The sequence below is a fragment of the Echiichthys vipera genome, assembly GCF_963691815.1.
Source record: "Echiichthys vipera genome assembly, chromosome: 23".
Lineage (NCBI taxonomy): Eukaryota > Metazoa > Chordata > Actinopteri > Perciformes > Trachinidae > Echiichthys > Echiichthys vipera.
In genome coordinates, this window is record NC_139848.1 from 3,092,583 (window position 1) to 3,108,450 (window position 15,868).

The 15,868-nt window shown below is 45.0% G+C and overlaps 2 protein-coding genes across 2 annotated transcripts in view; one reads left to right on the forward strand and one right to left on the reverse strand.

Annotated features, from left to right (window-relative positions):
- LOC310964905 (receptor activity-modifying protein 1-like) overlaps positions 1 to 15,868 on the reverse strand; it is a 140,097-nt gene that overhangs the window by 67,809 nt on the left and 56,420 nt on the right. The window lies entirely within an intron of this gene.
- klf7a (Kruppel like factor 7a) overlaps positions 7,055 to 15,868 on the forward strand; it is a gene marked incomplete at its 3' end in the record, with an annotated part of 37,131 nt that continues 28,317 nt past the window's right edge. Inside the window, exon 1 of the mRNA XM_083937793.1 lies at positions 7,055 to 7,181. Coding sequence (XP_083793919.1) covers positions 7,080 to 7,181 — 102 coding nt within the window. The 5' untranslated portion in view covers positions 7,055 to 7,079. The remainder of the gene's footprint in view (positions 7,182 to 15,868) is intronic.

The window sequence follows — 15,868 nt, forward strand, 5'->3', positions numbered from 1 at the left end:
TGTATCCTGTCAAAACTCTTGACCTGGCCTAAGCTGTAGTGATGTCACCCTGGTTGATCCAGAACAGCTGTCAGTTCTGGTCATGGTGGATAAGTGAAGTGGGCTTTATTGTAGTGCGGGGGTTAAGACGTGATGAAGCGCTAATCTGCAGGTCTATGGCAAATGTTATCAACCAATCTCCATCCATCCAAACCATCTTAAGAATCATCCCCCATTCCCTTTTTGGAATAACGCCAATAAAGACGCTTTGTCTTAGCAGGTGTGCACCACTTTTCACCCCAAAATAATTCATCTTGTGTGACTTAGCATCTGCTATGTGGTAGATAATATACTGTAAATTCATTTGTAGCAAGGGTGGTCTTCGTACGTGTGGCCGAATGTCGATACACTCGGCTCTGTTCTAGTTCACATATAGCTGCACAATTAGCATTTTGAGGGGGGATTGTTGAAAAGTTTTGAACGTATTTTGGCTGACGAAAAACTTCAGTTAGCAGCACTGTGGTTAGCTTTGACCAGGTACAGGACCTGGACTCAGGCCAGCCTTCTTGAGCTGATTCTGGGATGTCAAACATTAATATGCACCAAAAAGAATTAAGGAAAGATGTGAGATGTTAGCCTTGTAATGAGTCATGCCAGATTTAGTTCAATGTTTTGGCTACCTGGAAAACGACTAATATGCATGTATGTATGAGTTTTGGTATGTAGCTTTACTTCCATGCAAATAAGCCTAAAATACCAAAAAATACAATGCATTACCATCAGCAGGACAGGGAAACCACACAAAGCCTCCCTCCTGACAGACTAAGAGTAACATTTAGCATTTGCATACATTCCCTGTGAGCATTGTTTTCCAACACACCACCCTTCCTCTTTGAATTCAGCATCAAACCTGTGAATCTAGTGCTCGCTAAGCCCTTACACTGATCGCTGATGCGGTGGGCGTGCTGTCAATATTGGCCCATTCGCTGTGAGTGAGCAAATCTCCCCTTGACATGGCCAGCCATGCGAGTAATAGCTAGGATTAAGATAGGAAGGTACACACATGAATATACAAAACGCAGTATGGCGCGGGCGGATCGGAGGCGGCGGCAGGGGGAAATTACTGAGGCCTCAGATGTGCAGCGTGCATAGAAACAAGATTGACTGGGAGCTTGGACATGAAAAGACTCATTCATTGTCGGTGACCCTGATGACGAATTGCGCTTTCACATTTGAAGCCATTATGAATCTATCAAGGTAATTTGGACTGTTGTGCAGTTTCACGTGAACAAAGGATATAAAATTGCCTGATTGTGTGTCTGTGCGTGCAGCTGTAGGTGCTGAATTCAGCTCATGTAAATGTCTTTTGCTGCTAACAAGGTCAGACGCTACTCTCGCCATAGCTCCTTATAGAAGGGGAGGTGTGTTGTTCCTGACCCCACGCCTCTTGTTTTATGCAAAACACACATACGCACTCACAAAGGGCTACGCATCCATCCATTGGTGGATGTGGTGCTGTTTCAGGAGATTTGTGCCGCATTAAAGGTCCAATATAGTGCTAATTTTAGAGTTCATAATATCTGCTTTGGATATTTTTGATTTGTTCTATTTTGTAGATTATTCAGACAAAAAAATCCTCATCTCCTTTATCTAATTCTACTCCAAGTTCTCCCTGACAAAGTATTCATAACACAAACGCTGTGATCCTGTGTGGAAGGTGGCTGTGTACACACACACACACACACACATGCAAAGATATGCAGATATGCACACAAACATGAGCAAAGACAGGGCGCACCGACGTACACTGCCAAAGACTTAAATTGATGCTTCCCATTAAAAAGCTCATCCATAAGTGAAAACAAGTTCCCCCCAAAACATATAATATGGCTCCATTTTGCTCATCCTACCTTATCATTTTATGTGTCATGGGCTAAATACGTGAGTGAATTTGCTAATTGGACGCCTGACACTGGGCATTGTCCTTTGTCGTAATGTGACAAGCTCTTACAAAACGCTCCTTTCAGTGGCCTTCAGAAGAGGCCAAGGCCAGGCGGAGACAGAACTAAATGGAACAGCAATTCATAACCCGCGTTTTTAGCTGATGTGATGTGACGTCACCTAACGGGCAGGAGGGGAGAGAGGGGGTGAGAAGGAGAGCGACTCTGGGAGAACTGACATGGATTAGGCCCTATTTGTTTCACTTTTGGACTGCTCCTCCCTGTGTGCACGCAGGAGTGTGCGTGCAAATGGGTCTTTCCATCTCCCACTCATCGTCGCCTAATTGGCACTTATCAACTGCCCCACCTGGCCTCCTCACTGGCAGTGTTTCCGCTCGCTCTTCCCAGTGAAGGAGGCAGCAGTGCCGCATCAAAACCCTAACCCACCCAGTCGAGAGGACACCCTTTTCTCCCTTCACCCCCGCCCCTTCTCAATTCCCCCTACCTTGCAGCTATCTCGTAGGGGATGCATTTTGCACCCAAGACAGCCCTGAGTGCTCATTATTGCTTTCCTCAGTCAGCCTGTCGCTCTGAAATCCACCCCTCCTCGTCACCCACCTCCACCTCCATCTTCTCCCAACTTCCCTATGGAAGAGCAGCATGAAGACGTCAGGATATTGAAGATGTTCTGCATCCGGGCTCCAAGCCAAAAAGAGACGGTGCATACGGCAGACATATGGCCGCATTTTCAAAATCTTATCTTTATTTAACCAGGCCCATCAATCACGAGCAAATTCCCTTTTCCCTGCTGGGCAAAAGCATTGCTGGAGGACAGATGCTGGAGGTTTGTGTATCTTTATTTGCCAAACACAAAGGTTATCATCATATTCCACTGAAGCAATTTAAAATGGAATAAATGCGGCATATTTGTGCAAATGTTATGTTCAGACACATCAGAGCATGTGGATGTCATATTACGCCAAATGAGGCAAAATGAAGCAAAGCAAAGCAACGGCACTCGAGGTCCCACTGTTGCTGGAGACAAATGGACAGAGGCGGGCTTTGGGAGAGTGTCGCCGCAAACATCAGGTGCTTTTTTCCATGCAAATCGACTTGTTTTTGGTAGATCAGTTATATTACATTAGAGCAGAATGGTCTTTCCTCTTTAACAAATGAAATGGAAAGAATGTAGGATAGGGTAGATTTGCATAGTTTTCCTTTTTTCACAAAGAGAAATCAAGCAGCGTAAAAACTGTAAAACTCCCCTCATACCCTGCAGAAGTTCCATGAAAAATGAAAAGAGAATGGAAAGTTAACGTTAAGTGAATATTGCAATAAAACAGCATTAGGAAGTTTTACCCCTGCCAATGTCAGCTAACCATATTAGCATTCCCACATGGGGGAAGGCTGTGAGTTGGAATAGAAATGGGCTGGTTCAGCGAGCAAGGGGAGTAGAGGTCCCATTCGTCTTGTCCTGTTTAAATACACTGGTTAACTCCTGCCAACAGGGAAGCCATTCAGCAAAAGGCCAAGGACATCTGTCATGTGTTCAGCACATTGATATAGTCCCCTCCATCTCCATTTTTCCCTCTCTCTTTTCCCTCTATCATTTCCCCTCCCTTTGTTTATCTCTGCTTCTCACCGTCACTCTGCTGCTTTTCCTCCGTTCCCCTCTGCCTCTCTCTTTCACTACCTCTCCCCCCTCTTTTGATGAAAGGAGTGAATATGCAGGGAACTGACATGATTAGAAGCCTCATATCCCCATGATGGATGGCGCCTGCTCCATTATTAATATAGTAAAAGCACCAACTGCCAGGTAAGAGCAATGTCAGCATCCACAATATAACGCCGTGTGCCCACGGATAATGGTGAGCACTTATTTTTTATCTATGATATGCATGGGCTTCGGGCCGGAGAGGCGGAGGAGGAGGTGGAGTTGGGGGGGAAACACTGCTGGGAACGAGCACTAGGACGAGTTTCCCTAAATTCAGGCAATGGCGGCGGGTAGCATGCTGCAAACAAACTGTAACTTAACTTAAGTGTGAAATAACTGCGTTTCTTCCAATGCCGCTGCGTCGCAAAGTTGTGATCTTTCAGAGCGGCTGATCAAATAAAAGGGAAGATTGATAGGAATAGTAAAAATATGGAAAGCGGAACAATAAAGTAGCCATAATATAAAGTGTCTTAAACTCAGGGATAAAGTTCATAATGATTCTAATCATGTTGAGTGCTGTAAAGGCACGTTTTACAGTTGATATTTTATCTCTCATTCAGCTGGATACACTGGAATTTATAGCTTTGCTCTGAAATTTATAAGCTGCTAAAAACATAAATATTTTAATTGTGAACAATGAATTTTAGGACTCTGGAAGTGGAAACTCTTGACTTTACTATTATTAAAAAATCTGAGTAATACGACACCCATTTTCCGTCATTAAAGGTCCCATATTAAAGGTCTCGTATTGTAAAAATGAGATTTCCATGTATTTATTTTACTGTGAAAGTATCAAACGGCTCAATCCACACAGAAATGCAAACAGACTGTGTCTTTGAACGAGCCGTCAGGACGTCTGTACAGTTGTGATGTCACAACTATACTACAGAAACCAACAATACAAGTTTGAACCTGAAAATGAGCGTATGTCCCCTTTACGTCACAAATTACAGTTTGAAGATGTAAAGTGTGTCAGCAGTGGTCCTCCATGAACACAGCGTATTTGCACATGACCCAAATTAACTTCCATGTGCAGACGGCAATCCCAAACCTGCAAAATGTAAACTTAAAGTGCAACAATGAATCGAATACGAATGCAAGTTCAAATAAATAAACTTTGTCTGTGTGCTTTAGTTGCTCGTCAGTCAGATCCCAAAGCTGCAGCATATCCTGGTGGACCTCAGGGTTATGATGCCTGGTGTTGTGTTGTCATGATAACATGGTTCTTTGAAAGCTCGGGAGTCAGAGCCGCCTTTGAGCTTCACTTTTGCTCATCTATGGGGGACGTCACACAAACTACATCCGTATTCGTCCATATGGATGCTCTTCAGCGACCGCTTGTGATAGGTTGTACTTGTACGCTTGTACTCTACACATACATCATTTCCGTTTGCAAAGACCAAACGTCTTGCTTTTTTAAATGCTCCTTAACGAAAGAAATGCAAATCCCATGCTTCGTCTGCTTAAATTTAAAGAATAAATGATTCCTGGGCGTGATCCGGGCCAACCAAATCGTCCTCTTGTAATATATCTCTATGGCCTTTATGACATGTTCAGACATAGCGGACATAGCTAGCAGATGAGTACATACTTCCGCTTACACAGAGGACATAAGTTGAGGAGGTTGTCCTTCAGTGTGGCCAAGAACACATTTTCATGCACACTACTAAAAGAAAGTAATCTGAGCGATCAGATCCTAATGCGTCCTCAAATGTGTCTTGGGTGCTTACACACCTGTACTTAGAGCTGTCCACTACACCTGAGGTATAGATGGAGGTTGGCAGAAAGAGAGAAATGGAATCAGACGGATGAGAAATGAAAGGGGCAGACTTAAAGAGTGATCGGCAGGAAAAAATAGAAAAGGGGAGACAGAGAGAGGCAGGAACAAGAAGCAGGAGGAGGAGAGAGAGACGGAGTGAGTTGTGTCAAATGGATAAATGTCAGCGGGAAGCTTCATCGTCCGTCTGAGCTGAGCTCTCCCTCCCAAAATGCCATGTGTAAATCGTGCAGCCAGAGCCCTCGGCCAGCCTTCCCCTCGCACTGTAATGAGATTACAGACCTCTACAACACTCTGTGTGTGTGTGTGTGTGTGTGTGTGTGTGTGTGTGTGTGTGTGTGTGTGTGTCTGTGTGTCTGTGTGTGTGTGTGAGACAGAGAGAATACTATTGAGCCTGCATGGAAGTGTACAATTTCGATGGCTTACACGGGGCAGGCGAATAGGCGGCATTACTCACACCACCAAACAAGACGTACCGAGAAAGATTTGGCTACTTATCTATCATTACACACAAACACACACACACACACACACGCACGCACACACACACACACACACACACACACACACACACACACACACACACACACACACACACACACACATGGACTTCTACTCACCCGTTGTTTTACTTACAGCACAGGAGATGCAGAACAGAAGTGCTGATTTTTTATCAATTTGGGTCGGTGTAATAAGCCTTTTGCCTGTCAAATTATAGGATAAACATTTTATATGACTATATATATATGAGGTTAAAAGTCATATATATATATATATATATGACTTTTAACCTCAGTGAACAACTTGCATGGAAGTCTCCAGTGGAGTTTTATTATTGCACTAAAAATATAGAATAAAAACACAAAATCTTTATTATGGGCAATATACCCACAACATTTAATACTACAGGAACACTGTAACAGCATTATGGAGATATTATAGGAGATTAAAATATCATTAAGTTTACGTCTACTATAAACTCATTATTAAAGCATGGGGTCCCTATACAGGGATATATTTCTCTTACAGTGTAATGCCTCATCCTGCATCTCATTATATTTTAATATTTACACAGTGGGACAATATAGCAGCCTATTTATACGGTTTCAGGCTCCTGTTTGTGAGCACATGATGTTTACACCATGGCTTCTCCTCTCAGACTAGCCTTTCAGACCTTCTCCCAAATCTAATATACCCATCCATAAATAGCTCACCTATCGAGCCCATATTGGGCTCAAGTGACGTGCCACCGGAGCCAATCCCGGCCGTTAAATGTGCCAAGCCCCGCCTCTCCACGCTCCACCGCGGCTCCAACAACTACTCAACCGCCCACTTCCCTTAAATGGACAAACAGGGGAGTTGATTGACAAACTAAACAACGCCCCTCCGTTTACCAAGCCCCTCCCCTCCTTTGGCTCCCTATCAGTGTCTAGTTTGGCAACACGGATACGCATGGAGCCTCCATCACCCCCTGTCTCTTTTACGCACCGACTCCGATAATGCGCGCAGGTACAGGGACCCTAATCGCCACATTTGCAGCCACCGCACTGAACAATTACTCTCTTCTCATGGACTAATATGATAGAAGTGGATGCAGAAGTCTGACACAGCCAAGAAAGGAGGCACATTTCCTGTGGATCATTCTTGTTTTCCATCATCGAGCGTCAGCATGGATGTCTTAGCGAACCACAGTATCTTTCAGGAACTTCAGCTCGTTCACGACACCGGCTACTTCTCTGCCATGCCTTCACTGGAGGAAAACTGGCAGCAGGTATGTCTCAACTTTCAATCATCGCCGGTGTACATCCACCACATTACAGAGGTTTAATCACACGGTCCGCTCGCTGACGGGTTCACATGCGCTCGAGAGGCAGGCGTCAACTTTTCTCCAAAGCGTGGATGTGTGTAGTTCAGGGAGAGATGAGGAGATGAAATGCTTTCCATCACTCAGATATCTGACCATTTCCCCTGTGATAGGAGAGTGGATAAGACGCAAACACATGCTGGCGCGTAATAAAGCTGTCAAATGCAATTTGGAGAGATGAAGATCCGAATCCCATAATAGGGACTGGATTGGTCGTGAATAATACATCTGCATCCCTCACATTACTGAGTTGTGAACCCCCCCTACATGGCGAGAAATCCCCTCACTAATTCATTATAGATACTCTAACATGTCTGGCTTTTTTACCAGCTTTAAAGGCAGTGGTGGAGAAACGGGTGAAGGCAGCACAGGGAAAGAATAACTGCTACCTGCATACATGTTTCCCCCCCTCGTGCACTTCCTCCATCCAAGTAAAGTCAGAGGAGGAATATGGGGAGATAAGCACGGTGGTCCACGCGGCCACATGGTGATAAATGCGCTGGGAGACGCACCGGCACTTTACATAGCGATTACTGCGCTTATACACCTCAGACGGACACTATATCACACCATACCATAGTGGACGTGCAGTGTGTGTGTGTGTGTGTGTGTGTGTGTGTGTGTGTGTGTGTGTGTGTGTGTGTGTGTGTTTATCTATTTAACTGCTACATTTTCTCGTGGGAAATATACTTTTGTGAGTTCCTCAGTCTAATCTTATTTTCTTTCTGCTATAATCTGAATTAAATGCATCTCCCATGCCCGTGAGCACCATCTTTTACGAGACATCCCTTCATTTTCCATATCTAAGTCAAAGTAAGGGCCACGCAGGCCCACCTGCATTGCTGCTGCTGCTGCTAGTGATGATGCTTTCCATGCTGCACTTGACTGACCGAGCAAAAAAAAAAAAATCATTGCATGGAAATTTGATGCCGGTATTGTTCATGCAATAGGAGCTCCAGCTTTCCCCTACTTCTCTGCTCCACGCGTAAGAGGGGAGGAGGGGGAGTGACAGGGAGAGAGAGAGAGGGAGAAGGGGAGAGAGAAACCGATGCGTGACCGCGGATCCATTCGTTGTGGCCAAGCACCCTAATTGGCATCCCACTGTTCGCCACCAACGCATCTTTTCATAACAAGTCTCGCACTCCCAGCTTCACTGTCAGTGTGTTTTAAATTGCATGGGCCTGCGTGCACCATATGCAGTGCATGTGTCTCCCTGTTTCTCACCCGGCAGCCTGCACACCAGAATCGATACCTAATGCAAATGGAAGAGAGACAGCTGCGAGTCCAGGCGCAAGGCTGGAAGCTCTTATCTGTGGAGACTGGAAATGTCTGCAGCTTATTCTCCAGGAGACAACGTCCATTTTGGAATTAAAGAAAGACGTCGTCAAGTTTAACAGTCACTGTCTCTTAAATGTATACATTGCACTTTCACTTTTTTAAAACAAGCATGCATGTGCTCTTATTTAAAAGCGGCATTTCTGTCCTGCTTTTATCTTATGTGAGAAAATGCAATTTTCACATGTGAGATTGACTGATTGAATTGAACTTGGCTGCAGTGCTGTCACAGCTGATTGCATATATGGATCTATATCACATGTGGTGTCAGCTGACAGCTTCTTTTGCCACTTTGCTACTAGAATAGAGTATATTGTATTTCATTTTTGTAGCATAAAGATGTTTTTTTAATCACAATCTTGATTCAAAATAGGACCGTAATTACAGAAAACACAAAAATGTGGGGACATGTATCATTCATAGAGCTTTGAAAAACACTTTTTCCAATTTGCAGGCTTTTCCTGAAAGCATTTGGAGTCTTGTGTCCCTTAACGAATCATTGGAGTAAATATCAAAGTTTTGGGAAAACAACCCTTATTTGGAATAAGACGATTGCATTGTGTTCTTGTGAGCACACGGATTATGACTTACCCCACACTTTGAAACCCCCTCTCCCCACACAGCACAGAGATGTTCTTGGCAAAGCAATCCTTGCGTTCATTGTGGCAACATGAAGAAGCCAGCAAGCCCTCCTGAATACATGAATTATGAGTTGCTGCTTGCCTTAAAAGCTCTGCCTCCAGCCGACACCCGCATTTTGAGCAATCCCCTGTATTCCAGGCACAATTTAGAATTTGATGCTTTTATGGGGTCTGATGGTGAGATAGGAGGCCGTTGTAGTCAGACCCTAAATGGCTCCCTGAGATGCGATGGCAAGAATGATGACTGTGTCCCCTGTTGGTGTCTGTGAGGCATGATTCAGGCAGTTATAGGGGGATGGGGAGCAGAAAAAGAGTTAAGTGTTTTGGAGGTCTGCAGATGGTACATTTGAGGCTGCTATTTGTTCCATTATTGAACTAAATAGTGCCAAACTGAACTGTGCTGTCTTGCCTCCAAATCCCAGTACAGTTGGTTGTTCAGAGTTGGAACAAACAGCGGGGCTGAGCTGGATTTGGAACGAGCATGGCTGGTCATAACACACTCATTATATGTGGAACCCAGTTTCCCTCAATGCAAAGTCTACATGTGTAATTTTGCGTCTTTATCAACAGAAATTGTTGTTTATCTTGGCTGCAATTTCCAGTGTGCATTATGCTCTTTTGTAAACTGGCATTCACTGTGATAAAGCCTCGTTTGGCTTCACTGACAAACATTTATCAGCATCTTCTGAGCATTCAGATAATAAAATACAAAAGACAAAACATCTGGGTTGAATTTCAGGCTTGATGTGATTGATTTCTCAACTGTCTTCGGGATCCATGGATGACGTGTCCTCATCCTCAGCACTTGACCCTGATGGATAGGCCGTAACGGGACACCACAAATGGCTGTCTGTCATTGACCCCAGGGCACTCTCCATACCCATCAACACATATATTATCCCATAGAGGTTCAAGACACACACACACACACACACACACACACACACACACACACACACACACGCACATGCACGCAAACACACACACACACACGTAGACTGAGTGCCTGATGCCTACCCAAGCAAAATGTCTGTATGTTGCTACACGGTGCACTATGGGCCTCCATATGTGGATATGAACAGATTGTGTGTTCTAAATGTGGAAGGAGCATCAGGGCACTCTGGCGCGACCTCCATATGCACAACTGCGTGTAAATGCATTCACTTCGTGCTCGCCACTCGATAACACGCATACTTCCCATGCAGCAGCAGCGGCAGTGGCAGCACCGTCTGGGAGTGGGGGGGCTGGTGCAAACGTAGAGGTGGAGGAAGTTGCAGAGCACGCACATTCTCTCACCGCTGCAGGGTTTCGCATTTCATAGTCCGGTGGGCTCAAACCCCCCCCAGGAGCGGCGAACACGCTCGGAAAGACAGTCGGAGAAAGAGAGGGTACAGACTCATGGTGTCAGGAACAGGACGGAGAAGTGGGGATGCAGATAGATGGAGTTATTTTGTATTCTGGGAAGGGAAAGGTTGCTCCTTAATAAGCTGGTGTCAGGGTCAGAGAGGCAGCATGGTGACCCCTATCTCGGCCTCTACAGAGATCATGATGAGGAGAGAAGGAAAGAAGGAGGAAGACGACAGAATCTGCAGAATATCCATATGCATCCTTATGCTGCCATGTACTGGTCGGCCGGTGTGTATGTGTCTCAGTATGTTATGTAATCCTCAGTAGGCCACAGCTGCTTTCTCACACACAGCAGCAGCCATCCCGGAGAGTGCAGCCAACTGGCCCCCTCCTTCCTGTCTCCGTCTTCCTCAATCCCTTGTTCCTCCATTCTCTCTCCTTTTTTTTTTACTCTGCTTTCCTCTTATAGAATTAGCACAGTATGGATTTTTGATCTCTGCAGGGCTGTTGTGTAAGCTTTCCTCACATCGTACACTGCTCAGTTCTGCTCTAACACAGCATCTCTCAGGTAACAATGTTCCCCAAGTCACTTTGCTTTGCTTTGCAATAGTAATGAGAATGAATGTCCAGGTAGGAAGCTAAAATAAGGCAACCAGTTAAAGAACACATCCCCGTGTCTTCTTTGTGACCTTTTGATGTATGCAAATTGAAATTAAATCAATCCTATAACAGGCACAGTTGAGTATTCTGTGAGCAGGAGGAGGAAGGACAAACTGGGATTTAATCTTATTTGTCTCAAAAGAGCTCCTGGTAGTGTCTCTGTTCTGTGCCTGTGGCTTTATTAAAATGTCACATCAACTGTAAGTATGATGTGCAGTTCCTGGAATCAAGTTTGGATGCCCCTCCAAAGAAAACTTTGTTAATTCCCTTTTAGTTTAACTGAGTAATCTGGTCCAGTTTGCACAAAGTGCCTACAAGTAGCTATGCAGTGGGGGACATCAGATCCATCCCTTACAGTTTGTGTCACTCATATAATGCAGCGGTCTTTTATAGCTACAGTTAATTCCCAGACATGCTCAAAGTATTCTGACGAGCCTGTGCTAACCCATGATGAGCAAATGTCAAATATGGAATTGATTGCTCACGGCGTTGTTTTGCTCGCCTCTAACCCGATAGCAGTCAGAAGATCTTGAAGATGGATGCCACGTAGAATCTATTTGACAAGGCCTGGCCAGTGACGCAGCGAGGCATGAAAGGAAGCCTTTGTGCACCGTGCAGCATCTCTGCTGGACGCTTTAAAGTGTTTTCAGCCACAAGGTTATTTCTCAATGCATCGATTTGGAGAAAAGATGCATGTCTGTTTACGGGAGAGAAAAAAAGAGGCTGTATTAAAAGAGCTATGAGTTCATCTAATTAGTATAAACAGATAAATGAGCTGGAACGGCGAAAACCCAATTTGACTCCTGAGCAGCAGCAGCAGTTACGTTAACAAGGATGTGCTTGCTGTTTTCTCAGTGATTTGATTTTGCATTTTACCTTTAGTTTAGTCTCTAGAGATTAAAACACCCTTACATGCACGTGCATCCTTACATGCACATGCACTGGTTTGTTTTACATGCTCACAATTTGATTTGGCAGGACGTTCTCTATAGATCAAGATTTCTGTGCATGAACACACTGCCACATGCAGGTGTACAGGTTTGTGTGTCTGTGTGTGTTGTGTAATGAGATGTGCGAGCGACCCCATGACCCAGTAACATCCATTCTGCCATAAGAGCGTTTACTGAACTCTGCCACCTCTGTCTCATCACTCATGCAGCTGAGAGGCAATTGCCAGTGATAGGTGCCTTCTACTGCTTTATGGGCGTTGATGAAAAGGTTGGAAGCACTGATGAAAGAGAGGACGTGGAGGAAGCATTCATTTGTCTGGTGCTCTGGTGACGGGCCCGTCAGAGAGAGAGAGAGAGAGAGAGGGAGGGAGGGAGAGGGGGTGAGGAGGTGGTGTAGAATAAAAAAAGGCAGCATGGGGAAGAGAGAGGGAGCGTGGTGAACAAGCACATCTTTATGTATGGCTTCCATCTGCAAAACGCTCTGCCACCCCGGGTTTGATTAACAGTGAGAAGAGAAGCCAGTCATTTTTTTCACCTCACACCAGTACACATGGCTTGGCAATGACTTTCACATCATTTGAGGCGAAATCGGGAAGCCGTTACAGCACCTTACAGTGATCCGACATGCTTCGCTGCTGCCATCCGGCTTGGCAACCGCAGGGAGAAAAGAGAAAGGGAAGAAGTCTCAGGCACTCGTTTTATGCTTTGGAATCACCACCGACTCTCTCTCTCTCTCTCTCTCTCTCTCTCTCTCTCTCTCTTTTTATCTCATGACTCTCTCTGCTCTGTCTCTCTTTTTTCATATTCTGAGAAGACGAAGTTACAGCTGCCTTGTTTGATTTGCTCTGCTCTAACTCCTATTTAAAGTCAACCTCTCTGCAAAAAAAAGGTTGAACTCAGGAGAGTTATGCAATCAAAATTCGACACAATGCTGAATAAGGGCACATTTTCACAGTGTGTCACAAATAAATGGCACCAATCTGCCGTAAACATTGCACCAAAAGTATTTGCATCCATCACAGCTGAAGAGTAGATGGAGCTGAGGTGGGTCGAATGAAGCGTACAGCCTACACTAGCCACCTGTGATGGCACCCAGCTGTCACTTAAAGCGGCATGCCCTTAATTCTGCAGAACAGAACCAGTTCAGTTCTGATTTAACCAATAGCTGGTTCTGAAGGGCCAATACAGTATCTTCTAGTGGTGAACAATGTGAGGAATCATTGTTGATGCTAACAGTGTCATGTGTATGTTGGCTTGTTTGTCGTAATGGCTGAATCCCATCACAATGACACTATGCATTTTAAATGACGTGGAAAAATTGCCATGAGTCACTACATCGAGTCTGCAACAGTGATAGCCAGTTGCCGTGGTTACTTCCTCCCAATCTTCCTACTTAGACCACAATGTGTTTAATCTTCCAGCCTGCTCACATATTTGTAAATCCATTGGCTTTGATAATGATCACACATTCACACCATGTCCAGGCATTTTATAGCTATAACTGGCTGTGACATACCAAGCGTTACATCCCATCTTACTGCCTACCTGTTGCTAGGCAGCCTTGGCAAGGAGGAAGACCAGCTTTGGCCTATTTGTTTGTTTAGCTGTCATTCTGGGAGGCTAATCCCACCCCGAGGGACTCATATCCATCCAGAAACCAGAGATCCAGCCATGTGGACCATCTCTCTCCAGAGATTGAGCGAGAGAAAGGGGGAGAAAGAGATGGAAGGTGGAGAGAGACAAGGGCAATTTTCCCTGAGTAAACACCGCTGCTTGTTGTTGTCATCCAAAGCCAGTCATCAATCACAGCCCTAAGCTCTTGGTGGTGACAGCCGCAAGGATGCGCCGCGCTCTGAAACCAGTTGGATAGTTTATAGAGCAGGACGGTCATTGGTGAAGATCAGAGCTGAGTAGCCAATGCCTTGTTGACTTTTCAGGAGCGCGTGCTCTTGTAAAAGTCTTTTGAAAGGTTATCTCAGCTGGAGTCCTGCAAAGGGAAGAGGTGTGGCTTTAGCTAGATTATGTAAAATGATGTGTGTATGTCTTTTTGTGTGTGCACACTTTGCATGCCAGACTCAATACTCAGCTGCAGTTGTCCAACATGCAAAGCCAGTGGGGGTTTTCCACCTGCTATGGTCCTTTGATCCAAAACCATCTAGTTGGCCAGTGTGTTAGGACCTCTCCCTCAGTATCACTGTCCTTCCATCCGTCCTTCAATCCAACTATCCACCTATCTGTTCTCCTAAGATTCCTCATAATTTTCTTTTGTAATTTTACTTGTTATACGTTCAAGGTTAAAGCTCAATTTCATAGTATGTGTATTTTAAACCAGGGATAGATACTCATAAACAGATAAAGGATGTTTTTCATTCTCAGCAGCAAATGCTAAATTCACTGCAAGATTAAGCAGGGGTCCAAAATTACCCTAAAGACACTGCTCTGCTCTCTACAGCTGGTTACATCATGTAGTTTCAGTCATTCCAAACCCCTGCAGGGCTGAGTTGTCTGAATAAGATACGACTTGTGTCCTCAAAACCAGGCAGATTCAGCTTGAATTGGGATTAGCCCATATGTCAAAGCCTGAAAGCACATATTTTCACTAAGAAAGATATTATTTTGACATGCCGCCTCAGAAGAAAAAGGCTCTATAAGTGTCAAACTAGACAGTCAGAGAGGGTGAGACAATTTTGCACCCTGCTTAACTCTTTGAACAGCCTGGGAAGTGCCCTTCTGTGATTTAATGAGACCTGTGGGAAGAGCCATTCATCAGTGTGACAGCGTACCTCTGTTTCTCATTGTTCTGTTCTGGTATGTGAGGAGAGCAGTGTGTGTTTTAGCCTTAATGATGGGCTGGCAACCCTTTGATTAGATGAATCTCCTAGTGCTAATTAAGATTTGGGCTGCCAAAAGACATCTGTGTTTATGCCTTCCTCCCTCTATCTCCCTCTGTACTTGCATGTGAGTGTGTGTGGGCCGTTCACACGATGTGTTTTACAATGTTGGTAATTCTTTTGGTTAAAACCAGGAATTTTGGTGGAATCTTGTGGAATAACCATAGACAAAAATATGGTCTCTGGGACGTCACCCATAAGTTTTTGAACAAAAGATGAGAAGCTCGATGTGGGCGGCTCCAGCCGTTGCCATCTTGACAGTGTCTGACGTCGTCTAACTCCAAAAAAATCCCAAAATGGGGAAAGAGGTGGAGCGTGGATGGAGCTTAGCCTATATCACAAGTTTATTTCTGCCGTTAAGTTGGGCATGTGTGCAGTGGGTGACTGGCATTCTCAATAATGTCCAGCAGTTTGTCCAGTGTCCTCCTCACCAGCGAGTCCAGTTTCACGCCGAACACAGAGCTGGCCCGCCTGATCAGTTCATCCATTCTTGAGGTGTAGAAGAGGACACTGGTGACCACAGACTGGTAAAGGGCCGCAGTCTCCTCAGGAATTACAACCTGCTTTGTGTCTTCCTGTACAGGTGGCTGGTGTGTGTTGTCCAGTCCAGTTTATTGTTCAGCCACAGCCTCCACCTCAGCTCCCTCTAGCAGGACTGGTTGCGGTCTTGGATTGGACCTCCCAACATCAATGACCAGCTCCTTCATCTTGGAGGTGTTGAGCTGTAGGTGGTTAGTGTGGCACCAGAGAGCAAAGTCCCCCACCAGACT